This window comes from Anser anser, assembly GCF_964211835.1.
Source record: "Anser anser genome assembly, chromosome: 1".
In the NCBI taxonomy this organism is placed as follows: domain Eukaryota; kingdom Metazoa; phylum Chordata; class Aves; order Anseriformes; family Anatidae; genus Anser; species Anser anser.
The window spans coordinates 155,121,063-155,138,024 of record NC_139720.1 but is presented as its reverse complement, the minus strand read 5'-3'; the positions used below and the strand labels follow the sequence as shown (position 1 = coordinate 155,138,024).

General features: G+C 37.9%; 1 protein-coding gene across 5 annotated transcripts in view; it reads left to right on the top strand.

The window, feature by feature from the left end:
- The window catches only part of PCCA (propionyl-CoA carboxylase subunit alpha), a 284,839-nt gene that overhangs the window by 149,346 nt on the left and 118,531 nt on the right, over positions 1–16,962 (top strand). For all 5 annotated transcript variants that reach the window (XM_083820666.1, XM_083820667.1, XM_083820668.1 and 2 more), the window contains one exon: positions 1,790–1,892. In XM_083820666.1, coding sequence (XP_083676792.1) covers positions 1,790–1,892 — 103 coding nt within the window. The remainder of the gene's footprint in view (positions 1–1,789; positions 1,893–16,962) is intronic.

The window sequence follows — 16,962 nt, the reverse complement described above, 5'->3', positions numbered from 1 at the left end:
TGCATTAATCTTTAGCCAGAATATGTTACTATGGACTAAATTAAAAATAAATAGATGCAGATTTGCTGACTCTCATTATTTCTAAATGTACATTTTTTTGGCCTGTGACAGCTCCTTTGTACTGCTAACTGGAACTGTAATGAGGGTGTTTCCATCATCTTAGCTTGATTGCGTTGCCAAGGTAAACTCTAAGCAGCATCTTTACCTATCCATAATTAATGTGACCAGTCAAATGATGACGAGTCCTGTGCAGAAGACATCCTGTTTTGAAACTGCTCTTGCACTTGTTACTGTAAAGTCTGTTCTGATTGTTTTCAGAGGTCTCCGTTCTGTATTTTATTGAGGATTGTGCTAGCCTTATGTTGCTGATAGATATTGTCACTCCCTAATAACCAGCACCAGGGAATGTGAGTTAACATTACCTGCAGTAGAGCTGAGGTGATGGGAGTGTAGGGATGGAGAGGGGAATTGTCTCTGCTGCATAACTGGAAGCAAACGTGCTTCACTGGGCAGAGCTGCTTAGGCAGGTAGAGCCTTCTGAACCCCGTCCCCACCTCCTTCCCCAGCCTTTAATGTGAAGTCTGTACTTGACATAGATGGTGGCATTTGCTGTGATATCTATACATGAAGGTCTACTGAGGCAGACAGCAGCTGCATGAAGCACTTTGAGAGCTCTGTTGTAACGGAGTTCAGCTACATCTTTCAGTCTTACCGTCATCTTTTTTTTATTTTTTATTTTTAACTTGAATTATTGCATTATCCTCCTCCCTGGCTTTTGAAACACCCATGGCTTTCATCTGTGCAAAATTCATCTCCTGAGAATAGTTTGCTGCTTTTTCTCCATGACAATTCCTCTCTGCACTTCTTGCCCTCTTCTGTGCCAACTTTAACTTCCCGTCACCCCCATATGGGCTGGTTACTTTACTTGCCCTTTGACTTCCTCTCACATCAGTTCTGACTGCCTTTCCTCTCTGGTGACACCAATCTTGTCCACCTATTTGCCAGCTTCTCATACCAAATCTGTGTTTCACAGTCTCAGACCTAAACACGGGAAGGACAAAGTTCTGGCACTGTGTTCTCTCTTTTTATCTGGATGACCAAATTTCAACTTGACTTTCTCTGTCTGCAACAAGACCAGGATAGGAAAAAAAAACCCACAACCTTCCAGTCACTTTGGTTCATACCTTTGTGTCCAAACCTTCATTAGCTCGCCTGCCTCTAAATTTCAGGCTACTTTGAGCTGTTTTCTGCTTATGAAGTGCCAAGTATGCCGTTAGTCACAAAATAATGGTGACACAAATGACACTAAAGGACAATTAGTTTCATCCACACTTATTTCTGGAGTTGTCATTATCCCTTTTGCTTGGAAAATCTGTATCCTCGGTAGGGTAAGGTACTGAGAAAGAATGCTGTATATTTTGAATAAGTTCTAATGTACAGATGGATTCCTTACCAGCATGAGGCACAATATGTCAACCAGTGACATTTCAGTAATGAAAACAAGATGCTGCAGCGTCGTTCAATTTTTTTTCTTTCAGTTGTCAAATTGTTTTCAACAGAGATACCCGTGTTAGCAGTAGGGCTGATCTGTATGAAAACATGCAATTTAAACTTTGAAACTCAGAGCGTCTGCTATGCTGAGCCTCATCTTAATTTAGGGGAAAAATGTAGGTTTAATCTGTAAGGACTGAATAGTGTCTTCTCTGCTAGTTGTTACTTTTTGTGTCTGTGTCTATGCTGGTCTGTGGTATCTAACGTGTGTTTTTTTTAACTGATTTTTGAAAACTAGGGCACAAGTTGACAGATCTTGAAAGAAGGGAACTTCTGGCAACAGCAGCTTCTTTATATGTGGCTGAACAACTGAGATCACAGCGATTTCTAGGGACTCAAAGGTAAGTTTGTTTCTAGGAACTCAGATGTGCTGATGCGTTTTGTTAATGACATCTTCTTATGCACGAGAGAGACACTGGTGAGAAACTGCATGGTTTCTTAATATAGTCTGTTTTTTCTAAATTCAAATGAGCTGGTGCTTACATTTCCCTACTTGCACAAGTCACACACGATTATTTTTATTCTACGTATTAGCAAGCTAATAGGCACAAAAATGTGTTACAAGCCAGTACAGTAATTAATGCACATCAGGAGTTTCATTAATGCAAAATGTTGCTACATTAGTAACTAACCACAAATTGAGCATCACAAATTTCCCATGTGTCCATTTGAAGCGATCTAAGCACTTTGGGATAATATGAATATTCAGCTACAGAGCTTTAAAATATTGTGGATTCATGAGTAATTTGCTACCTTGATGAAGAAGCTTAATAATTTAGGGTCTAATTCTGAAAACACTTTCTGACTTGTAAACGCTGGAGTAGTCAGCACCTTGCTGTTGTTCCCCTGCTTCTTCATTCTTTTGGTTTTTCATTCATTTGGATAGCAGCAGTTAGTAACCTGTATAGTAGTGTTACTTGGCAAGCCATTGCAGTAGTGTCTGTCAAAGTAGTAATTCAGTTCTTTGGCTTTTTGGAACAGTATGCTTTTCTCCTAGGATGCTTCTAGCTTTCATCGTAGTCTTGCCCATCATTGTAAGCTGAAGCCTTTGTCAGTGTCTTGAGACCTTCTATTACAACAATGTAATTTATTAATCTCATTTGGGTAGCTGGTGTTTCCAACAATTGCGTATAGCAAATGTGAACTTCAAAATGCTTCTTGGTTTCTTAAGTTAAATTCTTTAATATAGTTGCATGTGTATGTCTGTGAGAGATACAGACAGAGTCAGAATGCAGGACAGACATTATTCACATTCCATGCCAGTGGTTTGACAGTGTATTCTATTACTGATTTTACAGTGGTCAGGAATAAATGAAATGTGGTTTCAAGAAGTCTTTATTTTTATTTGTACCCACAAAGATAAATAGTACCATATGGTGTTAAAAAAAAAAAAAAGACACTTAGAGCAAGCATAACAGCTTTGTAATACATAGCATATGTAGGGCTAGGTCATTGCTTGCCTTGTGCGCCTATAGGGGAAAGTTAAGCGCCTTCTTACTTCATTCCACAAGTTGTATCCTCCATAGCAAATGGCATAAGGAGAACAACAGATACGCTAAGGCCACTGTTCCTCAGCTAAAAAGTGAATGAGGGAAAATGAAGAGGAGCTTCGACTGTAGTTTTTACTGGTCAGCATAGGAAGTTAAGTAGTCTATTAGTGCTATAGACGAGTAAAGGATTCATTCCTACTTAATTTTAAGTTGACTTTAATTGATTTTAATTGTTGACTGAAATAGTGATTCTCAAACCACTGTTGTATTCCTTGCTCTGATTTGGGATTTTTTTTGCTGGTAAAATCTTCATACTTGATAATGAGAAAAGGAGTCCAATTTTTGAAGAATCTTTTAATGTTTTATTTCTAATGCAAAATTTTTCTTTTATTACTAGGTGTCTATGTATCTTAATAGAAAAGACACACTCAACTACTTAAACCATACTGTCAAATACGTAAACAAAATACTTCATTGAGCAATCAGGCACACACGTTCTTCTCATTTCGCGACATATCAGGGAAACAAATACTCTCCTGCTCTGAAGACAAAGTAGCTTCCTATTGAAGTCCTTGTAAACTAACTCCCACACATGGATTTCTCTAGCATGAACGGAGAAGGCAGCGGAGTCTGACCACGTGAAGTTTTTCCTTGATAAGACTGGATTAAGATCCGCTTTTTCAGGTTTCAAATGGTGGAGCTAACAAATCTTTTCAATAGAGGGGATATCGCTTTCTCTTGCCATGACAGGTACCTATGTTCAGCTCCGTTTCCTCAGGATGGTCTTTTCTGTCTGTTGTGGTACATGCAGATCTGGAAGGAATCCTTCAGAAGCTGAGTCTTAGAATTTTCTCGAAGTGGGGGCTGTGTGTGATTCTTAGTGGATAGGTCATTGTTTCAATCCACATACATTGTTAGGTCTACTTGTTCTAAAGACCGTAAAGCTGCTTGTCTGAGGCCAAATAAGGACAAGGTAATGCGGAAAATGCTTACTGGTAAGTAACATCTGAAGAAAATAAAAACCAATAACGATCCTCTTTCCTTCAAATCATGCAGCTCCTTCAGAGACAAGTCAAAGAAACAAAAGCAGAGTGAGGTCAAAGGATTGTGCAGTTTCCTGACAGTACTCTCCACTCCTTAGAGCAGCTAGTGGACTCCCTCTAGAGGGGACTGAATACTGTGGAGCATGTAAGTTACTGCAGCCCCATCAAGGATCCCTCATGGCATGTCCTTAACGTAGCCAAGCTGTGTCTGACTTATTTTTGAAGGTGTGCCATGTCATGGGTATTTTTTAGGAGCAGGATTGTGGCCATAAAAAGCACATCTTTATTGGTGCGTCTGCAATCTGTTTGAAAAATTTTAATAAATAAAAAGTGTATAGTAGGAACCTGTCCTACTGGCAACAAATCAAAAAAGCCAGTTGTAATCTTGGATGCAGTTCACCGTGGGAGAATTGGATGTTTGGAGTCTGTGTGAATTTTAAATCCATGTTGGAGAATGTAAGTGAATTTAGACTGCGTATTCCAAAATTGATCCATAACATTCTCCTGACAGTTTGGAAAACTACACAAACATGTTGATGATCATCTTCAAAGTTTCAGCGCCCCGGCATTTTTTTTCTTTTGCATACACTGAAAGCAATCATGAGGAATTTTTGTGCTAGGAATTACACTGAACATTACTATTTTGAAATCATGCATTATTTCTTCTGAACTTGGCACGGCTACCAGATAGACAGTTTTCTGCTGAATTTGAGTTATATGATTATCTTTTGGTTTTCATTTGTGGCTTTTTTTTTCCCTTTTGGGAGCCATATGTGTAGTATGCATTCTTTTACAACTGCAGGGGTATTTAGAGTTCCCTTTTTTCCCCGTGATTTATTCAGCCCAAGCTCAGGATTGTTATTCTAGTCAGATGGATAGACAGAACCACACTTGGCAGTCTTCACAGAAACTCCACCTTTCGCTAGCAGGTCTACTGAGACTACTCAGACGAAATGGAGCTGAGCCAGATTATGGATTCACTGTCCCAGCCTGCTCCTCTGCTTCGCAAGGAATTGGACAATTCCTTGGGTGTCTTGAATCATCAAGTGTAAGGTTCTTACTAGAATGCACTCGGATTGGTGAGCTTTTGCCTCATTAAGATCAAACACGAACTTTGTTCCACTGGTTTCAATTAGGTGTGACCTCTGTAATGGGATTCTTTGTTGGAGCAGTTTGTGTGGCATTGAGGTTAATGCAGGCCTTGAGCGAGCACCAGTTTGCCTTTCCTGTGTTGGAGTGAATGGCATTATAATTTGGGTGGAGCACCCACAGGTGAGTTTCCACTGTCTGCATTCCTATGTGCCCCTGGCCTCGCCAATGGTCTTGTAGGATTAATTTGCCAACCCTTCGCTAGAACAGCTGCTGGGGACCTGCGCGTGCTCATATTTACAGAAATTCAGACACTTACTTTTGTTATGCAATATGATATTTAGAGCATTTTCTGTGTCTCCCCCACAGTTTAACTGCTTGTTATTTAACTGTTTTCCTTGGGAAATGGGTTGTTGAGCATTTGGTTTTGTTTTGTATTTGGAAGATAATTAGCTAATGAAAGTGCTTGGTATTTTGTGAGCCAGATAGTGAGCCAGATACTACAAATGTGAATATTTCACTGTGATATCCAGATAATAGGGGCACATGTTTCCTCCAGGAAACAGCTATGAATGATTGATGATTATTTCATTGTTCAGATTTCAGTTACTTTACCAAGGACTTTTCCTACTTGTTCCATAGTCCAGTTTATTGTGAAGCTGGTGCCACCCACAGCTGCTGAACAGATTTACAGCATCTAGTAAAATCCCAAGGTCTTCTAGACAGAACTTGATCTTGTTTCAAGTGGAAACATATTTTGGCTGAAGTGGATCCAGCTTATTTTGTGTCTGTTTGATGTAGTTAGCCTTTGAGACCAAAAATGATGTTGTACAGTTGAATCTTCACATTTTGGCTTCAGACTTGTTTTCATTAGTGGGTTGGGAGGGGAATAGGAGAGTGACTCTCCAGGTGTGGCTACATCATGCTATCTCATGGGTCTACTAATGTGATGTTTATACTTCTAAACCCAATTGCCTGCAGCACTTCCTATGTGTTGCTTGTGTTGGCAGCTAAGTGTATTTTCCTAATTTTTCTATGGGTTTTACCCTTTCATCATTTATGACTTGGAAAAAAACAGTGAGGCTGAATGCCCACATTACCTGATACTACATGCAAAAAGACGGTAACACATTGGGAAATGTTTTACATTGCTAGAAAATAACTAAAGGGTTTTCTTGCTCGCCTGTTTAGCAAAGACTGAGACTGGGGAGCCTTGAGTTAAACTCCTAACTGTTCTTGTGGGGCCTTAGAGAAGGCAGCTGGATTGAGCCTCAGTTTACCAAAAGACAAAATGGCCTTAATGCTTTACTGCATTATTGGGGTCTTGTAAATATTTATTTATCAACATCTGTAAAGTATGAATGGACGATATTTTCCAAGCATAAAGGAATACTTTCACAGGAACAGTAAGTATATTTGTATAGTGAGAAACTGTAGTTAAAATACAAGTAAAATTTTGTTTTAATCCAAAAATGCTGGTTTGTCTTTTCATTGGCTGTTCACCAATTCTGACTGGTGAACAGCAAGAACAGAAACAGTTACGTTTAGCATTTTATTTCATGAGCTTTTGTAGGTTTGTGTCTAGGTTGATTTGATACAGATATATTGATGTAAATCCTCATCTGTGCATAGTAATGATGGTTCAGATACCTGCTTTTACTTGCCATTTTATGGTTAGGGCAGCTAGTGAGCTGTTTGGAGAGCAGTGGAGCCCAGGACCCCTCTCATGCTTGCTTTCACATAGGCTACACCTATTATCCTGCTGGAGCCTGGGACGCAGCCAGCTCTTTGCCAGCCTAGGGTTTCCCCATATGGAAGGATGGTCAGCTGCTCGATAGGAGAGCTTTCTGGCTCTCCGGCACTGCTGGAGCAGCACAATATAAGGTTATGTTACGTTGATGATGTCAGGAAAATTTACTAGAGTCATCCAAACCGGCCACTTGGAAGGAGGGTGAGTTGCAGCACAGGCACCACTGAATTGTATCAGTTACACTACGTGATTTCCCCCCCCCCCCTAGAACCGCAGTAATAACATGAAAAGTTATTGCAAGTACAGCTAAATATTTATACTTTGCATTACCCTACAAATACCCTCTTGTGTGATATAAAGCTAAAATGCTTTGTTTTCATTTGGTAAGGATGACTAAGTCCAACCCAATTGTGGCTTTCCTTCATTCCCTTACTTTGGAGTTACGCAGTCATGCTTAGCTCATGAAAATAACACTGTCTTATCCTTACTCTTCTGGTCCCCTGGTTAACAAGTCAGGCATTCTTTTCATGATTTACTGCTATGCCTTTGAAAACCCTCAATATACTTATGTAACTACTATAGCTTCAGACCGTTATTCCACTGTGTATTTTTTTGTTCCCTGTATACTAGCAAGGTACGAAGAACCTATTCTGTGTGTGTGAGAGATCCTTGTTTGTAATGGCATCTTCAGGTTGTCACACCCCTACCTTTTCCCTTCAGGTGTTACTTAATGTTATTCTTTTGGTCTCTCAGTAATAATATAGTATTTTTTTTTTCTTTGTAATCTTGCTTAATCACTGCTAAACCCACTGCCCTATATAGTATTCTGTCTGTCTTTAAAATCTGGTGTTATTTACCCTTCTACATTGTTCATTTGCATATTACAGAAAGAGGATTACATGTGTTAGAGACAAACAATTAGATGCAAATATATGAAGCAGGTGTTTTTAGCCAGTGGAAATGAACTTTTATGTAAAATGTAAAAGTTGGCATGAGTGAAATTCAGCATAAATGGAGCATTTATGACCACTATAGAAGGTATGTATCTTTTTTTTTCTTTGGATTAAATTAATGACATCAGAATTGATAGTGTAAGTAATATCAGGTATTTATAAAGTAGTTTGAAAGCAGAGCTATTGCTCTGTGTGAACATATATTCCAGAAACAGAATGGTCTGTTTTGGGAGCTTTTCATAGCTTATTATCCATATTTCATTTATGGGGAAAAAAAGGTGTTCTGGGCACCCAGCAATTCATGCTTGCTCAATCTTTAGAGTCGATAATCATTATGAAATAATTATGAAGATAATAATTATGAAGTTTGGACCTCACTGAACATCTTCTGGGAAGATGTTCAGGCAGCAGGCAGCACACATTTTGCTTAGGTGATTGTTGGTGGGACGGTCGGTCACCGAAGTAAATGGACCTGGCTAAGTCCCCATGTTTATTGTGATTTATTTTCACCATGTCTACAGGGAAAACAGCAGCTACTACAGGAGTGTTATAACTTTTGTGGCTACCACTCAGTTAATGTTGAAACTTGAACGTACGTGACATGGCCCTTTCCTCATCCATGGTTTGCTTATGACTTCTTTCCAAGACCCTCACTTTACCACAAGATCTCTTGGTCTTACCTTTACTCTGATCCCTTTTTTAAGCCTAACAATTCTTTCCTTTCATGCAGGCTTACACCTCCTAAACTCATCCCTTAATATTTGTGTAAAAAGTGTATACACGAAGCTGTAGAACTAACAAGTTGCGTGCTAATCACCACGTGCTCCCCAGTCATTTTACGGCTGTTTTGAGCATAGTTTTTTTCTCTCCATCTGCATGTTTTATTTGGAGTTTCTAAGGGCAGAAATGAAATTGTGTTGGAGTTTTTTATGTAAGGGCAAAGGTTTTCTTCACTTTGGGGGACTCTAAGCTAGTGAATGTATGTGTAACTGTGTTCTCATATGAGAAGTGCTATTTGTGTTTCTTTCCTAGGATTAATAACATAAAAAAGATAAGCACAAACATCAGGACCTTGCCTTGTTAAGTTCCTTGGAGCATTGGCTGTGTCCTGCTGTTTGTTTGTGTAGTGTATAGCATATTCTGGATGCTGTTGCTGTAGAAATTTTATCAAGAAAATAATATGGGAAGAAAAAGTCTCTCTCATTCAATATTGTCTGCATACTTTTACATGTGTGTGTCTTGATTTGTCCATTCTTTAGCATGCTTGCTTCATTCATGATTCACAAAGGCTGTAGTTAAATATGAGATATTGATTGAAGGGATAGATAATTCATTTATACCTTTGTTATTGAGTATTACAATTTTCAACCATTTCTTTTTCCTTTGATTTAACTGCGAAAGTGGGATGGGACACAGAATGGCCTCATTATTGCAGGAGTATTTCTCTGTTCCCTGCAATGATTCCAAAAGCTCTTGCACACTTCATCAGTATTATTGTAATTCTTTGGCTGCAGGATATTTGGCAGCTGTTGCACCCCACTGGCAAATCCTATTCAGACTTCACTTCCATTCACCATTGCCATTGGAGAATTGATTTCTCTCTCCTCTGCTCTAACCTTTCCCAATTCATTTTGGATTGTTCAATGTGAAACATTTTAATTTCATATCATACAGCCATTCAGCTCACAATCCTTTTTTAACCTGTCACCAGGGTAACAGCATAGCATGCTTTCTTTAGGCAATCAAGTTTTTATTTCACATGCTTAATGTTGCATTAAATGTTTGCATTTTGTTTAACCCTCTTAAATACTTTGAACTGTGGATATATTTTGCAGGGTAATGAAGTCTCTGATTTCAGTGTCAAGTCTTCATAGAAATTGCCTTATTTAAAATAAAAAAATAAAAGAGCAGAAGATGAATACAGTAATGAGAAGATTATTAGTCAAATCCCAAATGGATGAACGAAACAAGCATCTGTAGGATGGCAAAAATATTTTTCTTCTGGAAAACCTTCCAGAAGCTTATAGTATGATCTTTAGACCTGTGCTTTAGGATTAGTCTTACCTGTAAGTGCTTGTAGTCAAATTAATGCAAATATGGGATTAACTATGCAATAACATGACTTTAAGAAGTGAAATGTCTGGCCTATACCTGTCAGTCTGCTTGAAACTGTTTGCCAGGTATGTGTAATAGAACTGCAATAGCAAGTGAACCGCTGTTACTGACTGAATAGCAAGTGATTTATTGCATAAAAATTAGAATTTAATGGGATGATGCAATTGATAAAAATACAAAACGCATGTTTATGGCATTAACAATGGGCTATATCCATTTTATTGGAAATGAGAATAATAATGGATTTGGAGTACTTCACTGTAGATGGTTACAAAAATAACATTAAACAGACATTTTCATATGTGAAAAAGCATTGATGTCATCTAACTGTGACCTTACAGAGCAAGTCCTGCTTGCCTCGGTATAAGAATAGGACAAGCTAGGTTTGCCTCCACCTGTTTGGCTGGAATTCTAAACAAATTTTTCAAAGAAGGATTTTACATCCTATGCCTTTAATTATAATTAGAGGTATAGTGTTAAAGGCTTTTTATCAGTCACGTTCTATTCTCAATCATGTACGTATAAAAGATGTGAAAAAAAATGTATTTAATTTTAACAAGTGAAACATAAGAACTCACTGCGTTGTAAATAAGGTCAAACTCTACTCATTTATAATGAAATAAGCCCGCTATAAAGAAAATACTAATAATAAGCATTTTAACACTGAAATGCTAATTTTACAGAGCTTCTTGTTTGCAGAATAAATCATACGTATCTGGCTTTTTTTTTTTAAAGCAAAATATCATTACTGTATTAGCTGGACTGTTTGAGTTTGCATTTGATACAGCTCTCTTTTGAAGAGGCAGCTGCTTATTAGAGATCAGACCCATAAAGTTGACTTTGTTAGAATTTTTCTTTCAACAGCATACAGCTAACTATACAATACAGTTCCTTCTATTAATTTCCAAGCTTTCTGTCCAGTTTCCTTTTTTCCTAAGTTGTGCTATAAGCTACCAAATATTATTACCTGCCAAAAGTGGTTTGGCAGTGTTTTGTTACTGAATTTTGCCAAAAGGAGCCAAACATATGGTAACAGTTAATTTATTGGTTCTTCTAACCTCAAGGGAACTCTTACAGAGAGCATATTACCTTTTTATCTAACATATTTTAAATAAAAGAGCTGTTGGCTTGAAATTTGATATGCCAGTATAGAAGCTGACCTTCCTTGCAGTTATGCTTGATTCAGTCTTGTTTAAGGGTAAGATTAAAAGTGCAAATGTGTAAGATTGAGCTAAGGCTTCTTTCTGTTCAGTTTTTAAAGAGTCAGGTCACTTTTGCATAGTTTTAGTGTGTGTGCGTAAGTGAAAATGTTGAAGAAACATTTTCAGGAGAAAAATGAGTCCCGCGTTTCCTTCAGAAGTCCTGAGAGCTCTTTCTTCACTTTTTTGATAAGGCATTTCCTGATAGTGCATTACCAAGAGGCATCTTAAATATATATATATATGTGTGTATATATATTAAAAAAAAAAAACAAACACAACCTCCCTCCCCCCAAAAACCACCACCAACAAACAAACAAAACCCAAGTATTTTTCACTTTTTTATATGTATTTTCCTAAGTAGGATCACAGGTCCATTTGTTGCTCTGTGACTGTGAAGGTTTGTCTAATTGTAATGGGAAAAGTATTTGAGAGGTAACACTGCTAATTGTGCTGTTATGTGCTGTCATGAAGTTGAGTTTGATGTCTTGCACAACTCAAAATCATCTGCTGATACGCTGTCTATATTTCAGGTAGCCCTTTTTCTTCTGCGTTGCATAGTTTGTATTCTTCTCTTCGTAACCTGATGTGGTGACTCTTAAAAACTACTTGAGTATGTCATAATATTTCAGATGAGATACTTAACATAGATGGTTAGATGGTGCCTTAAATGAAAAATATTCTGTCTTTTCTTGGCACATATTAAGTATTCAAAGGCCTGTATCTCCATTTAGACTGCCTGAATGACTTTTTCTTGTGTGATTATGAGCACTTTAACATATTTCATAGATGGTTCTTCAGTGGTTTACTTCTTTGTGTAATTGGACGTGGTGCTTGGAGTTTGTTTTGGCTGTGGCTTCCCTTTAACATGTATCTTCAAAGCCTGGAGTGTGAGAAAGACTGGGCAGGAAAGAGCAGTGCAGAACCTGGCTCTTTTAAAACCAGGGATGTTTACCCAATGATTTAGAAAGAGGTGACACGTCTTTGTCCTGTCCTCTCTGTGGTGGTTCATAAAATTAAGTCTTGCTACAATTGTATTGGAAAAACAAAACAAAACAAACAAACAAAAAAACATGACTTTTTAAAAATCTGGAATACCTGTTAAATTTTATCCTCCCTAGGCTTCAAACTTCTTTTACCCCAGTGTTGTGGTATGTGTTCCCGAGGCTCCTCGCTCTGCCCTGGGTGGTGGTTTGATACACCTTGATCACGCAGTAGTAATTTTCTCCAGGTTCTGCTGCTCATTTTTCTACCAGGCACCGAAATTTAAAGCCGGGTCTTCATCTGGCTGTACCCAACTCTTATAGTTCTTTGATGAGGGAGATGCCATAAACCAACAGGTCTCCTATGTTCACTGCCTTGAATGAGTGGCAGCACTTCTTTTCTAAATCCTACATTTCCCCCCCACCCCAGTGCAGCAAATCCTTTTTTCTTTTACCCATATCCTTGGACAAATCACAGTCATTTAAAAACGTTTACTAACATCAGGGTCCACCTTACTCCTCTGTTAGCTGTGACTTTTCCACTCTTTGATCTCAGACATCACATTGTACAGGTTTCCTTTTCCCACGTCTTAACGCCTGTCTTAACTGAATCCTTCTGAGTGAATAGAGCGAATCTCTGTTTTAGTGATTTCCAAAATCGTGGAAGTTTTATGGCCATTTAAGCCTGCGTCTCCTCACGCTAGGCACTGCAGCACCATTCCACAGCTCTCATCTCTTCAGCCTCCTCAGCTTTCAGTAACTCACACGTGCCTTCACAGAAGCCAGGGGTAGTGAGAGCCGATCGCCTTTCTGCTGTTCTGCCCTTAGAAAACTTGGATTGCTGTGAGAAATTTCCATGCCTGTAAAGCTGGCAGGGTCAGCTCGTCTCAAACAGGATAGCCCAGAAGGGGCTGCAGGCATTTGCATTTTAGAAAAACTACGTTGGATGTGGGTGCAGAGATTTTGGGCTTAGAGGGAACGTGGCTGTCATTGTGTACAGGTTCCCTCAGCACAGCACAAAGGAAGGGTTGGAATTGAAGAAGTTGTGAGAACTGTTTCTGAACATCTTCCTACAACGTCTGCTCTCAGCTGCTGGTCACTGCCCCTGAATGTGCATTTTAAAAGTATTTTGGTTCTTCCCTTGCATTCATTTGTTCCTTTGCTGATTACTGGTAGTGCTGCACATAAATTTCTGTGAGATAGCAGGGGACATGGTTACACTGGATCAAAACCAGCTAAGTAGTGTATGCCACGTCATGTTTGTGCAACAATCTTACCTTACATTTTCTATAAAATGTCTATTTTCTCTGTGTCAGAAGAAACAGACGAGTTGTTTGCTGATGGTTGTTTGCATTTTTCTCCAAACATTTTTATTCTATACAGTTTTACATACCAGTTTAGAGAAAAAAAAAGTGCTATCTTTTAAAACTGTGCAATCATTTTAACTAAATAATAATTGGATTTGTAAGAAAATATGTTTAAAGAAAAGTGTCTTCTATACTATATAAAATATACAGCACAAGGTATATATGTACCATGTTTATATGTATACACCATACATATATATATAAGATATATATATATATATCACTATGTAGTGTGAAAAACATGTTTGGTATTTTGGAAATTTATTTCTTTGATTTGCAAATTGCCAGACTACCTTGATTTAGTGCTAATTGCAAAGGCAAGGAAGGAGAGGGAACTTCTGGGTAAGTATATTGGAGAAGTGTGACTAGATCCTTGTCCTTCTTATACCTCATTTATTTGCTGTGGATCACTGAATATTAGACTAGATGGAAATTTGGTTCTCCCAATATGGCTAGTTTTGTGTTCCCATGCTATCTTGGGTATGATTCTCCCCAGATAAACACAGAGGACTCTTAAGTAGAAAACCCACTTTCTGGTAGTCATTATATGCAGTTGTGTTACTGCCACTCTTTGGGTCCATCCCATCTGCACAGTTAGTGGGCAGAAGTTTTGTTTGTTAATACTGAGCATAAAACATTAGGTGTTACAAATACTTTAGTATCTTTTCCCGGATCTTATTTTTGTCCTTCACAAATAATAACCCTAATTTAACTAATCGTTTATTCTGAAATTCTTTCATTCACATCTGTTGCACATAGCTTTAGCTAATTAGGAAACCTGCACACCATTTTTTATGTTGGCTTTCTTCTCTATATTTGTGAACAATAGCAGGTGTCCTATTAAAAGGATGAAAATCTATGGAGTGAAGTAGAGATTTGTCTTTTGAATGCATATGATTTTGTTAAATAATTAGAGCTTGGGTTTCTGTGGGCCAGATTCATAGTACTAAGTGGTGTAATAAATACAGATGAGTGTCACCTAAAGGTAGTTCGGCCTATCTGAGGTCTAACTCCTTGTGGAGAGGCACCTTTCTCTCTTCATTGTTTATAAATAAATGGTTAATATCAGGTAGCTAAAGCTCAGTGGTTTGAACTCAGGATGTAAGCTAAAGGTGCAGTAGAAGATCTATTGATGGTAATGTGAGTCATTGGAGCTCTGTTATATGCTATAATTGTCTAGATGTGAAGAATTAGTACTTCCTGAAGATACGCATGTTTTATGTTATCTAATATAATTTAATTTTTAATGAACTCTTGGGGTTTTTCATCTTCTATTTTTTCTTACTAACCTAACAGAATTAGTGGCATTAATCTGTTCAACAGGAATGTAGTGCACAAGAAATAGAGAACAAAGCTTTAAAATCTATGAGACATTACTTTTTTTTTTTTAACATCAGGTAGAGGAAGTAGCTGTTACGTTGTCTGCTAGACATTGGCTTGAGTACCTCTAGCCAAATGCTCTGGTCAGATTTGTCTTTGGTTTGATAGTGCATCGCTGATGCTTGTGCTGTCATCCAACACCAGTTCTTATGTATGCATTAAAGATGCATATTTTTGTAAAGATTCCAGAAAAATATATTGTCGCAAATGATTATCATTTTATGATATTAATCATATTTAATGATATTAAATTTCTTTAAATATTTTTGAATTAAATCTTTAAACATTTTTGAATTAATCATATTTAATGATATTAAATTATGTATATTGTTGCAATTCCGTGTTAGCTTCCGTTTCGTACACTACGGCATATAGGATGGCCAGTAAGGGAAAATCTGATCATCCTTTTCTGGGATTGTGTACCATCTTGAATGTGTATCCCACGTATTTCCTGAGTTAAGCCTCATGGAGAAAAATCACAACAGAGCAAATATGATCAGTACAGCTGTATTACAAAAGTGATTTCAGGCGTGAGATGATTAAGCTGTTAGATGCACTCTTTTGGCTCCGCTGCAACCAAGTTTGCAGGAGGTGGTCAGTTCTGTGATGGGTGAGCTCTAACAATACTTGGAAATCATGCCGAAGCCTGCTGTGTTATGTTTTCCAAGATGCACAAAAAAATAGTAGCATTCTTTTTTATTTATTTATTTTTTTTAAAATAATGACCTTCAGGGTATTGCACAGGTGATGGGCTAAGTCAAATCATAGGTACTACAAAATGTGGCAGAGAGAAAACTATTCCATATTTCTGGCAATATGAACTGGTTTTAGTAGACTGACAGATTAAAAAGGGACTGTAGTGAAAGAACTAAGTGAAACCACTAAATATGGGAAAAATAGAAGTCTTTACGTGGTTTTTAATAACAGCCTCAAAAGGTTATTTGGAGGTAGTGTTTTATAGAAGACATTTTCAGTTTGGTTCGAAGACAGGTTTTGTTTGTTAGCTTAATATAATTTATAATTTTTCATTAGTTTGCATACTGTATTCCCTGTGGGCCTTTTAGGTTGATGCTCTTACCCCCAGTGTTTTTGCCAAGTTTCCTCAGAGATGGCCTTATTCTGACACCTTCCCTGTCCGTTGACTGTAATAGGTCTCACTCATGATCTTCTTGATTTAGTAAATTGAACAGGTGCTGACAGGTTTCACTGTATTGGGCCACATATCATTTATTCTTCAAAGAAATGCTGCATTTCAGTCAGATGTCGCTGGCTATAATGGTGGGTATGACAGTCTGCGGGTGCAGGTGTGCATCTCTGAATATGAAAGATAGGTTAATGTGTTTTTGGGGGATTAACCTTGTAAATTACTTATAGTTGGCAAAACAGTGATGTGTTAAAGAAGGTAACTTTTAACAGGATAAGGATAGGATAACTGGCATGTTAAAAGTTTTTTTCAAATTGAAAGCTTTACATTTGATTTGCATATAAATATTTTGTCTTCCAAACTGGCAGAATGATTTTTCAAAAGTGCTGCACTGAACAAGGGGTTTTGAGCCCGAATCTTGGAAACAAGTGTCGGTTTATCTTTTAAACTGTGGGCTGATAACCAAACTAAATACGGAGCTTATGGTTTTGGAGGAGTGCGGATGCATAAATTGTCATTAAGGTCAGTACAAGTGGCTTTCTGGTTCATGCTGAGGAGCAGATACTCTCACTATGTGTGTTTGGCTTCAGATTAGTTCTGGTCTAGTGCCGTGTGCCCATTTGTAGCTATATGATGCTGGGTGCACTTCTGTCCTGCTTGTGTCGGGCAAGGATCTGCTTCCTATGCCCAGAGTCTGTTCTGCAGCGTGAATCAAAGCTTAGTAGGTGGAGGTGACTGGGGTAATTTGTTTCAAGAACTAAAACACTGTTTTCACACCCATAGTATGTTGTTTTGATTACTTCTGAGATTGCATACTCTACAGAGTTCTTGTGTAAAAGTAGGTGAATAACTGAAATTTGAATTCTGAGAAAAGGAAGGAAGGATTAAAGTAGCAAAT